The sequence below is a fragment of the Poecilia reticulata genome, linkage group LG8, assembly GCF_000633615.1.
Source record: "Poecilia reticulata strain Guanapo linkage group LG8, Guppy_female_1.0+MT, whole genome shotgun sequence".
Lineage (NCBI taxonomy): Eukaryota > Metazoa > Chordata > Actinopteri > Cyprinodontiformes > Poeciliidae > Poecilia > Poecilia reticulata.
The window spans coordinates 110,150-128,598 of record NC_024338.1 but is presented as its reverse complement, the minus strand read 5'-3'; the positions used below and the strand labels follow the sequence as shown (position 1 = coordinate 128,598).

At 39.8% G+C, this 18,449-nt stretch overlaps 1 protein-coding gene across 4 annotated transcripts in view; it reads left to right on the top strand.

The window, feature by feature from the left end:
* The window catches only part of abcc1 (ATP binding cassette subfamily C member 1 (ABCC1 blood group)), a 100,266-nt gene extending 82,137 nt beyond the window's left edge, over positions 1–18,129 (top strand). For all 4 annotated transcript variants that reach the window (XM_008415001.2, XM_017306192.1, XM_008415000.2 and 1 more), the window contains one exon: positions 15,162–18,129. In XM_008415001.2, coding sequence (XP_008413223.1) covers positions 15,162–15,270 — 109 coding nt within the window. In that variant the 3' untranslated portion in view covers positions 15,271–18,129. The remainder of the gene's footprint in view (positions 1–15,161) is intronic.
* The last annotated feature ends 320 nt before the right edge of the window (positions 18,130–18,449 follow it).

Here is an 18,449-nt window from a genome sequence, read left to right as displayed (position 1 = left end):
ACATTTCTCCGTYGTGCCTGCTGCTAGCATGTACTTGTTCTAAATGAAAATTAGCGGCATTCTTCTTTGATTTCYAATTTTRACTWCCAATGATTCACTTCCTGCTAAAGAGCCCCCTGGTGGTTGAAGAAAAATMCACAGAAAAGCCGCATGTTCAAAGTGTAGGAAAAAAGTAGCAGCTTATAGTCCGGAAAATACGGTAGGTGAAATTGGATAATTTCCACGGCACAACTGACGATCACTCACGGTACACTAGTGTGCCGCGGCACAGTAGTTGAAAAGCACTGGGTTAGAGTACCGCAAAATTGTACTCCAATACTTTAAATTAAGTAAGTGTAAAAAGTATTTGGTAAACTACTGAGTAACTGATCATAACACCTGATTTAATATTCAAAATGTGTCCTCAGACAGCCAAAAGTATAAAAGTTATGTGAACATTCTGGTATTTTACAGAGTATTACCAAAATATTTATATAAATAAGGTGTTAGGTTTGGAGACTGGTTTAGACCAAATTTATCACAGGGGCCAGGATAGTTGGTGTTTTTCCATGGCAACACTTGGAAAAAAAATGAAGAAAATAAAACAGAGCAATATTTCATCATTTGATATATTAAGTGAGCCAAAGACCCACTTGTGTCTCCAGAGATCCAGGTTACAGATCCCTGACAGATGGAAAGTATGATCCTATCTCCATACAGCAGCTAAAAGTGCAGCACTATAATTTTTCATTAATTATTAAAGTAAAATTGTGAAGGTTAAAAAAAATTCACGGACAGGCTGGGAAGATGGCGGAGGAGGTAGGAGCGTAGAAAGTTAGCTCACCAGAGTCGGCTTAAAAATGCCCACAACTAAATTGGACCTCAATAGATAAAACTAAGGCATGAGTGGGTTAAGCAAGAAAAGAAGCCGGAAAAACTATAAAAAGCAAAACGGAACTGAAGAGCTGCCTGTAACGGAAGAAATCTCTGAACACGAAGCTAGCGAACACGGAAAAGTCCCAACGAGAAAATGGAGGAACACGAGGACAGGGAAACGCTCCAAAATGGGCTCACAGCAATTGGAAGAGACATTAAAGTCCTTAAACAAGAGCTGTGCAAGGAGCTAGACTCGTTCAAAGACGAACTGAAGGAAGAAATAACAAATCTTTGACAAGAAATAGATCGTAGGCTGTCCGAGAATGATCGGGAGCTACAGGCACAGCAAGGGAGCATAAGCGAGCCACAGACGCGTATAGCGGAGGTGGAGGAGTGGAAGACGGATGCTAACGAGGTGCTAAGAAAGATGGTGGAACAAACACAGCGAATGCAGGAAAAACTAACCGATCTCGATGGGACATCAAGGAGAAACAATTTCCGAATCTTCGGCTTACCAGAAGATGTAGAAGGGAGATCCACAGTTGCATTTCTGGAGCTACTTTTAAAAAAGGAACTCGAAATTCCGGAGGGGATCGATCTCCAGATTCAACGAGCCCACCGAGCCCTCAACCCAAAATCGAACCCAAATGCAGCACCCAGGTCAGTCATAATTAACTTTCTACAATTCGAGACCAAAGAAATGATCTTGAAGAAAGCCTGGCAGAAAAAAGTCCAAGTGACGGGTAAACAAATCTACTTCGACCATGACTATCCAACCGAGATTGTCGAGAAACGAAAGACGTATACGGGCATTAAAAAAATATTGAAGGAAAAAGGAATATGTTTCCAAACCACTTGCTAAAATCTGGATACACTGGGAGAACGGAACGAAGACATACGACGTGCCAGGACAGCAGCGCAAGACATGAAGGAAAGGGGCTACGCTGAGCCAGGAGGAGATGCCGCGGCAGCGGAGAGACAGCGAGGCGCCGCGGGGTGGCAGCGAGTAAAGGGGAAAGAACAGACGCGTATAGCGGCACAGCAAGTGAGAAAAACTACGAAGCTTCCAATGGAAATCCTAAAATGTTTTGTTTTCAGAAGAAGTTGAAACTGCGGGGAAAGAGGTATGGACACAAGAAAAAACAGACCACGTTATTAAACTTGGTATTTTACCATATGATATTGTGGATAAAGTGGCTGACAGAAGAAGAGACTAGCAGAGAGAATGCTTAAAATTATTCAGGCTTTTTTTTTGTTATAAAATTTTACTGTGAGAGATTGAAGTTGGACATGTCTAGATGGAGTGGTACCCCACAGGACCGGAGTAGTACTAGATCTAGGGAGGGGCCCTCAGTAGAGGTGAGGATTTCCTCTCCACCCACCAACAGGGACCTGGGGAAGAAGAATACCCCATGTTTGAAAGTCCATCGGGATTTTGGTTTATGTTTGGTTAGCAAAAGTTCATGCTGGTTTTTTTTTGAGTTGCTTGGGAGCATATTTGCAGGGACTGGTAAACCATAGTTATGGCTGATATCAAGATAATGTCGATGAATGTGAATGGTTTGAATGTATTGAGTAAAAAAGAAAGGGTGATGACAAAACTGAAAAAGGAAAAAGCACAAATTATATTTCTACAAGAGACCCATTTACCCAAAACAGAACATGAAAAATTAAAGAAATATGGCTACAGGAATTTATACTACAGTTCATATAAAGAGGGGCGTAGAAGAGGAGTTGCAATATTAATTTCGAACACAATACAATTTGATTACAAAAAGGAATTAAAAGATAAAGAAGGAAGATACATAATATTAAAAGGAAGAATAGAAAATTAATTACCCCCAGAGAGTAACAAAAACGTCAAGAATTTATTTGATTTAATAGCAGTAGAAACAGAAGGAATTCTAATTTGTGGAGGTGATTTAAATGTAGTTCTGAACCATAATATGGACATAATGAGTGACAAAAAAAACTAAAATGCAGATATCAAAATTTATAATAGTCTCATTAGAAGAAATGGGAATGACAGATATATGGAGAAGCCTACATCCATTAGAAAAAGACTTTACGCATTATTCGGCTGCTCATGGAGTACATTCAAGAATAGATTATTTTTTAACTAAGATAGATGACAGAGTGAAGGAATGCAGGATAGGAGTGGCAGATGTTTCTGACTATAATCTAATTTATTTAAAGATTTGTTTAAGTAACAGGAAACGAAATATGGTATGGAGACTGAATGTGGGAATATTGAATAGTGAACACCTGAGAGAAAAGATAAAAGCAGAAATAAAACAATATTAAAGCTCCGCGAAGCATCGAGCGGCCCTCGCAGCCAAGCGCCACTCGGCCTACAGCCACCGCGTGGTCCCAGCACCTCCTCACCCTAGCCACCACTGATGCTCCGACAGAGCAGTCAAACTCACCCACCTCGAATTACTCAGCGTGTCATGTTTGGCATTGCTCACAGACAATGCCTAAAATCTGGTGCAGATCGGTTGACGTAGCAAGGAGATAATTGTTTTATTCACCTAGGGGGCGCAGTGGAGTCAAGTTTTAATGTAATGCTTTGGGCTCTTTACAAGTTCACCAGAGTCGATCATAGAAAATCTGGTGCAAATCGGATGAAGTATGTTTGATTTAGAGATGATCGTAGACATGGCGAGCATTGCTATTCGCTACTTAGCCAGGTCCACCAGATTCAGCCACCAGCCAACATTCACAGAGGTCATCATCATGTCATTTTCTATCAGTTGACAAGGGGTGTGGCTTAGGTGATGTCATCAAATTACCATGTGAATGGGATCAAGGCTGGTCTATAATGAGACATGGAAAGTCTGATTCAGTTGTCACTTTGCCTGTAGAAGTTATTGCATTTTAATATTTCATGGCACAAAGCCAAAGTTTGACACTTAGCCACGCCCACATCCTTTGATGTACGAGAATTCTTTTGATAACTTTTCATCTTTAATGTCTCAAAAATTAGCTGAGTGAGTTTGAAGTCTGTATCTCTTTGAAGTCTGTAGGAGGAGTTCGATCAGATGCGACGTCTGTGAAAAACAGGAAATGGCGGCTTTGATCCAAAATGGCCRACTTCCTGTTAGGTTTGGACCATGGCTCCAAGAGACATTTTTGTACATGCCGACAAGATACACATGTGTACCAAGTTTCATATTTCTAGGTTAAAGCATGGCTTGGGGTTGATTATTTGAAATATTCTAGGGGGCGCTGTTGAGACATTAGGCCACGCCCACAAAACATTGCACTGGATTACTGTCCGGAGTTGGATAAGGATCCATCCCAGGGAGTTTGGTGTAGCTGGACTGAAAATTGTGGAATTCAGAGCCAAACGTATGTACATGGCGTTACAGGTGAATTCGCCACGCCGCCACACCCACCTGCTGCATCCAAACAGAACGGGGTTGAATACCCTAACACACCAACATGTCTTCTGTCTGTGGACACAGTTTCATGTTGATTAGGCCAAAGGGGTAAGATAGCGACCGTTCACAGTAAAACATGACACTTCCTGTTTTAAGGGGGCGTGGCTTAGGTTATGTCATCAAATTACCGAGTGAATGGGATCAAGGCTGGTCTATAATGAGACATGGAAAGTCTGATGCAGTTGTCACTTTTCCTGTAGAAGTTGGTCCATTTTAGTATTCCATGTGTAACCAGTAATTAGTCAATTAGTCAGACTTTTATTTTTACGGGCCCACTTCCTGTTTTGCCCCCAAACTCTTCAACTTATTTAAAGCCCCGCCTCAGCGCAGTTTAAAACACCACCTGTTCCACTGTGATTGTGACTGGCTGTTGGCGTCTTGCTGATCATCTCTCCTTGGAAAATTCACCCAAATCTCTGAAAGTGATTTGAACTATTGAACTGTGGCAGTTGTTACCTGGGCTGTCACCGGGATTCACAGCTGATCGCAGTCTAGCACTCTCTGCTGAAAGGTCGGGTTTTTTTTGATGGATCAGATTCTCAGATCCWCTTCTGAGCAAAGGATGGCGAGCTAAGGACAAGAACTTTGATCTTTTGAATTTATTTATTTTGAATTAATTTGACCCTCATTGTGTATTTGTAATTGTTTGTTGTTGTTTTTTTCCCCCTATCATCAATACAAAAAACACCAAAACTAAAACAGTGATTGTCTTCATTCACACCTCAGGCTCCTTCAAGAACCATCTTCTAATGCTGCTTTTGTAGCCGCAGTTAGCTGCGTAGCCCATAACTGTTACACATGGCACAAAGCCAAAGTTTGACACTTAGCCACGCCCACATGCTTTGATGAACAATAATTCTATTGACAACTATTCACCTTCAGTATCTTAAGTGTATGTTGAGTGAGTTTGAAGTCTGTATCTCAAAAACTGTAGGAGGAGTTCGATCAGATGTGACGTCTCTGAAAAACAGGAAATGGTGGCTTTGATCCAAAATGGCCGACTTCCTGTTGTGTTTGGACCATGGCTTCAAGAGACTTTTTTGTACAACCTGAAAAGATGCACATGTGTACCAAGTTTAATATTTCTAGGTTAAAGCATGGCTTGGGGCTGATTATTAAAAATTTTCTAGGGGGTGCTGTTGAGACATTAGGCCACGCCCACCAAATATTGCGCTGGATTCCAGTCCGGAGTTGGATAAGGATCCATCCCAGTGAGTTTGGTGCAGCTGGACTCAACATTGTGGAATTCAGAGCCAGACGTATGGACACGGCGAAACAGGTGAATTCGCCATGCTGCCACACCTACCTGCTGCATCCAAACCAAATGGGGTTGGAAACCATAACACACAAACATGTCTTCTGCCGGTGGACACAGTTTCATGTTGATTAGGTGAAAGGGGTCAGATTGCGACAGTTCACAGTAAAACATGACACTTCCTGTTCTAAGGGGGCGTGGCTCAAGTGACGTCAAAATTACACGATTGGGTCTTGTAGGGATCACACACAGAAAGTTTGAGGGCTCTGCGAGTTTCTTTGTAGGAGATATAACAATTTATTATTTCCTGGTGAGCCGGTGAACTTTGACCCCTGGTATCACCCCTTCAGCATGCATGAATTTGGATGGTTTTGATAACTTTGAATCGGGCATGCCTTATGAACCAACTGACCAAGTTTGAAGCTGATCCATCAAAAGGTCTAGGAGGAGTTCGATCAAATATGAAGGCACGGCCAAAATGGGGTCAAATTCGCAACTTCAATCCAAGATGGCCGACTTCCTGTCAAACTTGCACTATCACATTAATTGTAAATTCTGAGTGGCTTGGGGAGTTCTACAAGTGTACCAAATTTCAAGTCTCTACGATAAAGTAAGTGAATAGGAAAGGATCTTTTGAAATTTTCTAGGGGGTGCCGTTGAGCTGTTTCTTTTGCGTCGACCTTAAAATACGTACATTTTAAACAGTCTATGGGCCCACCAATTTTGGTGAGTTTTTGAATATGTTAAAGCCCCCAAAAAGGTAATTCATTTGCGCCGAGAAAAATAAAAATAAGAAGCATTTGAAAAACAATAGGCCTTCGCAGCGCTTAGCTACTCGGGCCTAATAAAAGCCGCAAGCGGTGTTGGAGGCCCTCGCAGCCAAGCGCCGCTCCGGCCTATTTGCCACCGCGGGGGTTCCTGCACCACCACTCTCTCGCCACCGCTGACGCTTTGGTGCAGTTCCCCCAGCCTTGACGTTCTATGGCGAATGGCCAGATTTGAGACTTTGGCCACGCCCACATGCTTTGACATAGGAAAATTCTTTTGATAAGTCTTCACCCTCAATGCCTCAAGACTGTGCTGACTGAGTTTGAAGCCTGGATCTGGAAAGCTCTAGGACGAGTTCGCTCAGATACGACATCAATGAAAAAGACAAAACGGTGACTTTGATCCAAAATGGTTGACTTCCTGTTGAGTTTGAATCATTGCTCCAAGAGACTTTTTTGTAGGTCTTGACAAGTTACATATGTGTACCAAGTTTCATAATTGTGGGATAAAGCATGGCTGGGGGCTGATTATTTAAAATATTGTAGGGGGCGCTGTGGAGGAATTGGGCCACACCCACCAAATTTTCCACTCGATTCCTGTCAGGGGGTGGAAAAGGATGGATCTCCGTGAGTTTGGTGCAGCTGGGATGAAACGTGGAATCTAGAGGCAAACGTATGGCCGCGCCACCATGGCCACGCCCTCCACTGGAAACTCTTGGCGCTTTAAAGCAAGTGAGACCCTTTGGCGTCCCGGAATGCCCCCTCAACATGCACGAAAACTCACCGTTTTGATAACTTTTAATGGCACACCCCTTAACTGCATCCTGACCAAAAATGAAGCCGATAGGTCAAAATCCCTAGAAGGAGTTCGTTAAAGTTCAACATGGGTAAAATGGAAAAATGGCCAAAATTTGACCTTTGACCCAAAATGGCTGCCTCCTTGCTTTTTTTCTTGATTTGGGGAGCTCTACCTACATACCAAATTTCAGATCTCTATGACCTACAGTTTCCACCAACTCACGTTAGGGGGCGCTGTAGAGCCGTTTGGCCACTGCCACTTCAGATTCCACCAGAATCCGAAACTTTTTGCCGGGGGACAATTTTGGGTGAAGTTTGGTGAGTTTTTGAATATGATAAAGCCCCCAAACAGCCCAGCGAAGTGACGGAAAAATAATAAGAAACAACAACAAGAATAAGAAATCCTGCGATTACAATAGGCCTTTGCAGCGCTTATCTGCTCGGGCCTAATAATGAAGAAAATAATAACGGAACTGTAGACCCGACAATATTATGGGATGCAATGATAGCTGAAACTGCACATGATTAAAGAATTAAAATACAGACATACAGGGCGAATACAGAGAGACTTAGGGAATTAGAACAGGAATATCAGAAAACAAAAGACCCAAAGGTATACCAAGAAACCAAGATGGTAAGAAACAAAATAAACGACATACTAAGAGGAGAGATTGAAAAAAGACACACATTTCTGAAACAGAATTACTACGAAGCAGGTTCAAGGGCAGCTAAACTGTTAGCTAAACAGATATGCAAACGACAAACGCTTACTGCGATATATAAAATTAGAAACCCCTACACAGGTGAACTAACAGATAATCCAGAGGAAATAGAGGGCATTTTTCAAGAATATTATGAGAAACTGTTTACACAGCCTGAATTTGCACATAAGGAAGAAATGAGAACCTTTTTAAATGCATTAGATTTACCAACAATTGGCAAATTAAAAAATGAGACACTGACAGCAGCAATCACAATAGAGGAAGTAAAAGAAGCAATAAATACATTGAAAAATAATAAATCGCCAGGCAGTGATGGATACCCGGCAGAGTGGTATAAGACCTTTAGATAAGAGTTGGCACCGATACTTACAACTTCTTTCAATTGGACTCTTAATAACAAAATATCTCAGTCATGGAGTGAAGCCATCATCTCAGTCATACCAAAACAAGGAAGAGATAAGGAACACTAGCAATTATAGATCAATCTCATTACAAGATATACACATCCATTATTTCTAATAGATTAAATACCTTTGTAACAGAATTGATAGAGGAAGACCAAACAGGTTTTATGAGAGGACGTCAAACACACGACACACGATAATATTAGAAGAGTGTTACATATAGTAGATCAAGCACAGCAGAAAAAACAAAGTACTATACTAGTAAGTGTTGATGCAGAAAAAACATTTGATTTGGTAAATTGGGAATTTCTATATAAAACGTTATAGTCAGGCATATTATATGCTGGTGCGCACCAGACTATATAGCTAAGTGGAAAGATATGGAAAAAGAGTTTGGAGGATACCCAATTCAAAGTGTTATTGGGGATGAAGATAGGTATGAGAAAATCAAGAAATACATGGACCCAATCACAATGTTTACACTGGTTGAAAAAAAATACAGGAACAAGAAGAAATGAAAGTGCTCAGATGGGTAGCATATGATAGCGATTTCAAACCAGCAATATATGATAAAGGGTTTAAACAATGGATAAACAAGGGGGTCACAGGATGGTACACACTTCAGAATGATGGGGTGCTTGAGAGTTTTCAAAAAATGAAGAATAAGTATAACTTAGATAAACATGAATTTTACAGGTACCTGCAATTAAGAGACTATTATAGAACAGAAATCAGGTGGGATCCTTCTGTGGAAGTGAATGGTGTGATTCAAATGGTGATAAATTCATTCAGTGGAACAAAAATTAAAATCATTTCTACTTTATATCAAAAACTGATAATGAATAAACATTCAACTAAATACATAAAAGAAAAATGGGAATCAGAGCTTAACGTGACAATTTCAGATGAGGATTGGTTAGATATGTGGAAAACACATCGGACATCCACCAATTTATGGGTATGGAGGGAATTCACTTGGAAAAATCTAATACGATTTTTCATTACGCCTAAAGTCAAGAATAGATATAGCGACACAAATTTGGGGTGTTGGCAGAATTGTGGATCAGTGAAAGCCGATCATGCACACATATTTTGGAGCTGTCCTAAAACTGTCCAATTTTGGAAAAATGTGCATGAAACTGTGAAGAAGATTCTGGGATATTCCTATGAGCAGCATGGTACTGTATCTTTGCAATTTTAACAATATCAATGTAAGGGTGAAAGATAGGTACCTAATAAAGATAATGTTAATAGCTTGCAAGAAAGCTATTACAAGGAATTGGGGAAAGACAGACCYYCCTTGTCAAGAACAATGGACTGGAATAATAGAAGAAATCTACATTATGGAAAAACTGACACATCGATTGAGACTTCAGCAAACACAAATGGAAGAAAAGTGGATGAAATGAACAACATTCAAGACAAAAGACAGCGAGAACAAATAGAGGACAAGCTAGACATACCAGATAGGACAAAACTCAAATAGAGGATCGGCTCCCAAGCAAAAGTTTTGTGTTGTGCGATGTTTAAAGTGGAATGTTCAGATATGTAAACAAATGTGAAAAATTTCAATAAACAGTTAAATGGGAAAAAAAAAATCCACCACTGAGTATTAACATAAGACATTTATTTAGTATAACTTCTTTGGTTCGCCGATGGCCCCCGTCTAGAACTGCCAGCCCATGGGCTGCAGGTCTTGGTCTAGTGTAGCGGTTCTCAACGTGGGCGGTACCGCCCCCCCAGGGGGCATTCAGAGGACTGCAGGGGGCGCTGGCGGACATTTTTACAAAAGTGGGGCACTGGGATTCCTTTGGCGGGCGATTGGTCGAAGGTAAACTCTACACTTTAAATGCACAACAATGCCAGTTTAGACTTTGAGCAACTTGGTAAAACTGTATTGTGTAACATTAAATCATGCTTGGCTGCAACTGTATCGATGGCAGCTCTTCTTCTATTCAGTGTTAGTAGCTTCTGGAGCAGCTTTGCTCCTGCTAGTAGCTTCACCGCATCAGTTCAGCGTTACACCGGCTGATGACGTTGCTGTGATTCACTTTGTCTGGTATTTTTGTACATGTTTTGGCAGTTCTGTAATCATGTCAAAGCAGCAACTTATATTAAAAAGTGTTTTATTTCCATTTGAAAGCTGCCCGCTTCCATGGAAGGACAACAGAAAATCGCTCTTATAAACATGTAATTACTAAAATCACGACTTTGTATCCCTCTGAAAAATGAACCCATTTAAATAAAGAAATCCCTCCATGGGTGATACCACGATAGAGAGCTGACCATGTTAGCAGAGTTCATTTTATAGCGTTAAAACCGGTGCTGTAAGTGGTCCGACATGAAACGGGTGTGATAGAACAACGGTACCACAGCACTTTTAAATTTCAATAATCAGAATGCCAAAATTGTTTCAGATGTTTTAAAAGGTTTATTTCAGTCTGACTTTTCCCCATCGATACGCTTCTGACCGCTGCGCACCTTAGGGGGTTTAAAAAAAAAAACGACGTGCACATTGCGCAAAACTGAAACAGGAGAAGGGGACATAAAATGGAGCAACAAACTAGATGTGAATTATGGCATAAAAACAGAATCTAACGCTGAAAAATGAAAAATCAACATGATGTGAAACACATGACGATTAGGCGATTATTTTTGATAATAAATACAGAAACAAGCATAAAAATCAAAACATCTAAAATAGTGATAGTAACTTTGATAATAAAATAATAGTCCATGCAAAGTAGCCTACAAATTCTTTGTTGGGGGGGCAGTGAGGGACCTGGATAAAGGCTGGGGGGGGCGCTGGCCCAAAAAAGGTTGAGAAACACTGATCTAGTGCATAAATGATCACTGAACAATGAATTCATAAAATATATCAACATTTCAAAATAAAACGGAAAGCCCTAACAAACCTTTTAAAGTAGGACGTATTTATGTATTTATTGTTAATGTATGATGTGTTCTTTAAATGATCATTTGTATTATTTTGGCTGATATTATACATTAAATAAGCAAACCAATATAGTCTACTAAAAGCACTATTGTGATCTGTGTTTTCTGTGTTTTTATTTTTGGTTTTTTTCTGTGTTTATTGTGATCCTGTTCCCTGTGAGTCTCTGTTGTCCTGTCTGCTCCCTAATTGTTTCCCAGGTGTGTCTAGTTCCCCTAATTATTCTCTGTGTATTTAAGCCCACCTGTTGTCTCTGTCCTTGGTCAGATCCTTGTCAGTTGTCGTCTTTGTCAGTAGTTCTCAGTTGAACTGGAAAGTCCTGAGGCTACTTTGCTCCATGTTCAGTCTTTGTGTCAGTTGCTACCGGTATTTAGCTGTGTGCTTTTTGTCTCTGCCATGCTACCTATCTGGACTGTTTTGAGCTACATTCATCATCTTCATCACAACCTGGGCCGTCAGCGTTTGTTCTCACCACCACAAACCACAGAACATGACAAGCACAATAAGAAACTTAATCATCTCTCCTGATCTATTCTGTCTGGTATCACACTGCGCCACGATGGACACTTTTTTTTAAATTGCCTGTGTTCATCCTCACTAACATTATTCAACCTGGGATTTGCCTCTTCCTTCTCACATCTGCATCTTTACAAGAGGTTTTACTTATAAGGACAGTGGCGTATCGGGTTGAGGACGTTTTATAAAGATGCGGGCTGATAGCAGCTCACAGCGGCTGCGTAGTGTCCGTCTCTAGGCAACCGTGACAACTTCATCAGTCCGTAGCATTCTGGGTCCTTTAGCTCCCGCAACGAGAATTTATGTGTGTGATAGGCATGTCTATGGGACATTTATAAAAATACCGAACAACTGGGTGTCCCGTATCGGTTCAATACGGGATGCAATATTTAACAGCCAAATACAGGACATTCTGTATTTTAAGGGATAGGTGGCAACCCTAATGACTTTATAAACTAAAATTAGACAAAATGCTAATGTTAGCTTATGTGCTGTCAGTAGCAAGTGTTGTATCACCAGGATGTTGATTTACATTGACTCAATCCATTGAGTATGACAAACATGGGTAATAAATCAAAACTTAGCTAAAATGTTTATTTTAGGTACAAGGCTAATATTAGCATGAGCATGCCAAGTTACTAGAATTTCAAATTCAAAAATACGTTATTAATCCCAAAGGGAAATTAAACGTTGTTGTAACTCATTATTATTTATTTTAACCCTTTGACAGGAAAGTAGGTAATGAGAGAGGGAAGAGCCCCCTTATGTGGGTTGTGCTTAAACCTTGCACCACCACAGCAGCCCCCAATTCATAAAAGAGTTATTGAAGATGGTGATGGCTGTTGGCAGGAAAGATTTACTGTAGCGGTCTGTACTGCACTGAATCTGATGAAGCCTCTGACTGAAGATACTTTGCCTCCCCAACACAGTCTCGTGACTGGTCATTGTTGTCCATAATTTTATCAATCCTATGAAGAATCCTTCTTTGCATCGTCATCTGCAGAGGTTCTACAGAGGTTCTCTGAACCAGCTTTTTGGGTCAGATTGTTGAGCCTTTTTAGATTCCTGGTTTTGATGCTGCTGGACCAACAGATGATGGCAGCAGAGATGATGCTCTCAACAACAGACTTATAGAAGATCTTTAGCATCTTGCTGCAAACCTTGAAGGATCTTAGCTTCCTCAAGAAGTACAGTCTGCTCTGCTCCTTCTTATAGATGCTTCACTTTTGTGTCTCCAGTGCAGTCTGTTGTCAAAGCAAACACAGAGGTATTTATATTCCTCAACCACAACTCTACTTCTCCCATGATGGAAATAGGGTTTGATCTAATCCTGTTTCTCCTAAAATCAACAATCATCACTCCCACACCATGACTATATATATATATAACACTATTGCTCTGGTGTTTATATATATATAAACACCAGAGCAATAGAGGCTCAGATCTACCACACCAGACAAGACCCAAGGTGTAGGTTGTGCAAGGAGGCCCCTGAGACAGTCCAGCACATAAHAGCAGGGTGCAAGATGCTGGCAGGGWAAGCRTACATGGAACGACATAAYCAAGTGGCGGGCATAGTGTACAGGAACATCTGTGCAGAATATGGACTGGAAGCCCCGAGATCAAAATGAGGAAAAACCCCCAAAAGTGGTGGAGAATGACCGAGCTAAGATCCTGTGGGACTTCCAGATCCAGACAGACAAGATGGTAATGGAGAACCAACAGGACATTGTGGTGGTGGATAAAGAACAGAGGAAAGCCGTTGTGGTGGATGTAGCAATACCAAGTGATTACAACATCAGGAAAAAGGAGCATGAGAAATTGGAGAAGYACCAGGACCTCAGGGAGGAACTGGAAAAGACCTGGAAGGTGAAGACCACAGTGGTGCCTGTGGTCATCGGGGCCCTCGGGGCAGACAGTCACCCCCAAACTGGAGCAGTGGCTCAAACAGATCCCAGGAACAACATCAGACATCTCAGTCCAGAAATGTGCAGTTCTAGGCACAGCCAAGATACTGCGCAGAACCCTCAAGCTCCCAGGCCTCTGGTAGAGGACCCGAGCTCAGAGGATGAAACAGGCCACCCACGGAAGGTGAGCAGGGAATTTATATATATATATATATATATATATATATAAGGTTCAGTAACATGATAAAGAAGGCTGGTTCTAGTTCTGAAGATGACTGTGGAACCTCTGGAGAGGATTATGGTGAAGACATCTTCTTCCCCAGGCTCTCTTGTGAAGGCAGAGTATCTTCCAGAGTATCTTCAGTCAGAGGTTTCTTCAGTTTCAGTGTAGTACAAACGGCTGTACTGCCAACAGCCATCACCATCCAATAACTCTTTGAAGAACTCTTTTTTTTTTAAAGAAGTCAAATAAAAACAATATGTATACTCCCGTCTTTAGTTTTCATTTTCATCCTCCTTACTTTGTACACAGCAAAACATACTTCGTGTCACTCCTTCTGGCTGTGTCTGTTGTTCTGGTTTTAAACTGTGCACTTTGAAGAATAAATCTTCACTCCTTGTGCACACACTACAATGAACTCTGAATGAAAAATTTATTTTAATTTGTTCCTTAAATTTATACTTGCACTTTATGAACACAAGCGCACCTAACGTTTCATCTACTGAAAAAAGGCTGTTGTATTCCATGCATCTAGTCTTTATGAAGAAAAATTATAATAACCCGACTACTTTCATCAATTAAATTTAGCCCCCAGATGCTCCGGACAGAACGTGAAAAATGGATACACCTGGGGAAAAGAGGACATTTTGTCTCTCTACAGTTACTGCCTTCAAATATTGGTATTGTAGCATTAGCGTAGCTAACATGTGGCGACTTACCTCTGTAGATCTGATTCATAGCACCTCTCAACAGTACTTTTGTTGGTTAAATAAGATCACTTTTGTTTTATTCTTGATTTGCTGACCATGTTAGCAGAGTTTAAATTTGACAGCTTCAATATTAGATCAGGTCAGCCACAGCTGGGTGGACGAAAGGGTTTGAGTGTCTCTTATTGCAGCTCTGCCGCTGGAAAAAGTGCAACAATTTAGTTGGCAGTATAATTGTGATAATATAATTGGGTCAGTTTATTTTGATTTTGACACTAATGAATATCTTTCAATAAATAGATTTCCTAGTTGCAATATTATCAAGACAACGATTATTTTTGACAACTCTACAAAGACACTTCTAAGACCAGAACCACTGCCAGCCCAAAAGTACACCACTGAATGGCTTGAAAAATACAAAATAACCTTTTTTTTTTTTCCAAGTGGTCTCATCACAGTTTAAAAAGGTTACAGATAAATATCTAAAAGAGGAATGCATTAGAAGAAGTTCCTTTTTAGTATACATTAGAAATATGTAAACAAACTTCTGGCTGACTTGTTTTAGTTTTAAACTGCAGTTTGAAGAATAAACCCTCACTCTTTGTGTCATTTAGGGTTTTGGTGTTGGATAAAGGAGAGATGGCAGAGTTTGACTCTCCGTCCAATCTCATCGCTCTCAGGGGAGCATTTTACAAGATGGCCAAAGATGCTGGACTGGTCTAAAGGCGGAAGTCTTTCCACCTTCTTCAGCAGCGACTACGAGCTTCCCAGCTCCCCTGGCTCTCTCTGGAAGGATTGTTTGTCTTTCAGAGCGGCAGGCAAATTAAATAGTTGTTTAGGTTTGAAGTGATTTTGATAGTAGAAGGTTTTGTTTAATATGCTTCACCATAATGTTTTATCAACAGTTATGTGGTTTAATTTTTGCCTTTCTGTTCATTCTGCTGGTTTCTGGTCAAATCCTTTTTTTTCTGCCATTTATATGGAGGATCATGTTACCGACAGACCTAGCACTGCTGAGGTGAGGCTGCAGAGACCATATGTGCCAAATGCCGGCTTTATATCATTTAAAATCAATTTTTTAAGCAACTCTAGTTGGTATTTAAGAAGAATACATGAATCTCTGTTTTGTGTTAAAACGCACACCTTACACACTGTCAATCATTCAGGTTTACTGCCACACACCTGCAGCTTTCACTGAGCCCCATAAGTTCATCAATTTTCTTGGCCATTCTGGAAAATTCATTCTTTATTTTTTTCATCTTTCTTTGAAAAACTCAGACGGGAGATGAGCATTAATACATGGATCTGTGTTGCACTTAAGTTTCTGAAGGAAAGATTTGAAACTTAACTTGTACTTGAGGTCTGGGACTTGAGTCTCTTGAGCTGTTGCTCTGGCAGAGTCTGCATATGGAAGGGTGAGTTTGATTTAATAACTGTGGATGTCCAGGCACCATAAGCTATTAATGTTTCATAGCAATCTATTCATATTAGCTCTCAGTTACTTAGAATGATCAAACAAATTTATTTGGAAGTTAACTGTTAAATGGTTTTGGCTTTCAACAGGTGTCGACTCATTTCTGCTATTTTTGTCTGTAATTGTTCTAATGGGGTAAATGACCCAAACTTAACATTTTTCAAAATATCCTTAAAGGAGTCCAAAACAGCTTTATGCATGCATGTTAAATTATTTTCTTAAAGATGTCTGTGTGTTAAATTAGGTCTTAGTTCAGTCATGTGCTGTTTTGTCTGATGTCCTGTTGTTATATTGACACAGTTGAAAGAAAAAGACTCCGGCATCAGCAACGTGTTGCTTAACTTGGTCTTTATAGATAAAGGTTTTGGACATCCCTGACTCAGACTTGATAGGAGAACTTTGTTCTACATTTTTTACAGTCAGACCATAATCAACACAATCTACTTTCTCTAGTCAGATGGAATACACTATCACACACCTGTGTGATTTACTTCAAGAGTGATCACATCTGATTTGTATCTCTGCCAGGAGTAGTGAGCTTGGTTAACAGCTGGTTTTTCTCAAAAAGGGAAAACACTTGGCTTCAATGTGAAGAAGCCAACTCTGGTACAGATTCTCAGTCTCCTGGGAAATGTTCAAGTACCGTACAAGAAAACTGGACTTCTCTTGTTTCTTGAAGACAAAGATGAGAGGTGAAATATCTAGCAATTAGGTATCTCTAAACAGCTCAGAGATGAGAATCACAAAGTAATTCAAGATGATATCAGAATGCGGAAATATTACGATACTCACTAAATTTCATGTTATCCCTTCTACACAATTAAAGGTCTTAAGGATATATGCATTCACACCCCTTGAAGATTTTCCCTCTGCAGCCACAAAATTGAATGTATTTGAGTGGAATTTTATGTGACAGACCAACACAAAGATGTGCACATTTTGAAGTAAAAGGAAGTGGCTGATTGATTGTCAAACGTCTTAAAAATAAGAATGTGAAATGTAGAATGCATTTGTGGTCTACTTTCCTGTGTCAGCACTTTGTAGAACCAAATTCTCTTTGACCATGTCTTGACTACTTTTGAACAGTTACAGACTGTCAAGGGCGCCTGTTACTAAGCCACTCTAAAACATATTTGTTGTAGCTTTTCCTGTATGTTCAGTATCCTGTTGGAATGTGAACCTACACTCCAATCTCAAGTTTTCTGCTGCCTATAACGGGATCCATGTCATCCAGCTTCACTGTTGCTGCCGAAGGAAAGCATCCCCTCAGTATGATGGTGCCATCCCCATGTTTCACAGAGGGGAACAAATGAGTATTCAGGGTGATTTGCTGTGTAAGGTTTCAATTGCATATAGTGTTTTCATATAGGATACAATTATCAGGTACTGATGTCCATAACAGAGGACATTAATACAATTCTGTTGAATTGTTTACAAATTTTAAGATATGTTTCATTAATAATAAAAAAGTAACACAGGAACAAGTAAAGAGCTGGTTTTCAGAGATTTTCCATCACTTTAATAGATAAGATTTGTATATTTTATGTTCCAAAATACAGAGCTTTTGAAACAGAAAAATAGTTTTCTAATTTCCACCATTTTTTTCTCATGGAACTTTCAGTTTTAACAGGGATAACTGTAAAGTTATCTAAAAGCTTCTAGAATATCATATAGTTGAAAAACAAAATATTTTTCTCTCTAAATTTTCTATTTTATTCATCTGGACAAAAACTCTAAATTTTCCTGCAAAAGTGTGATATAGATACACTGGGGTTGATGAATTTATTCATTTTCAAGTCTTCTGTTACAAGTGAGCTCTGTTATCTCAGTGAACTGGGTTAAAATTACAGTCCAAAAAATCCTTGTTGGTCAGACTAGTTGATTATTGGGTTGTGTGAACGCAAGTTATTTATGTTGAAAAGTTTTCTGTTGCTTTCCTTTTTGTGCTTTGAAGGTTTTGTGAAAAACGTTTTGCGCTATTTTGTATAGTAAACATCTGTGGATTGAATTAATGAATTATTGGTCCTATGGAATTATGATTACAAAGCTTTGTATATGGAGAATTTTATTTAGGTCAGCAGTTAATAAAAACATGTTTCCAAGCAATACTTGACAGTTATTTAACGTTCATTTCATACCATTAGAAAAACTAATTCATTGTCATGTACACTAAGGTGTACAGTGTCATGCAGATGGAAGGAAGGAAGCACATTCACACAAAAAATACAAATAAGAGACTGTACAGTAAGAGTACATTTACAACATAAGAAAAATACTGTAATGTTAATAAATGTGCAGCAGTGTATGCTGCTTTTAAGAAATATACAAGAAAGTTATTGTATTTGCTATAGATTAGCAAGAAGAGGTGTGTGAAAACATCAAGGGTGCAAGAGCACTTATTGAGTTAGTTTGGAGCAGTGATGGTTAT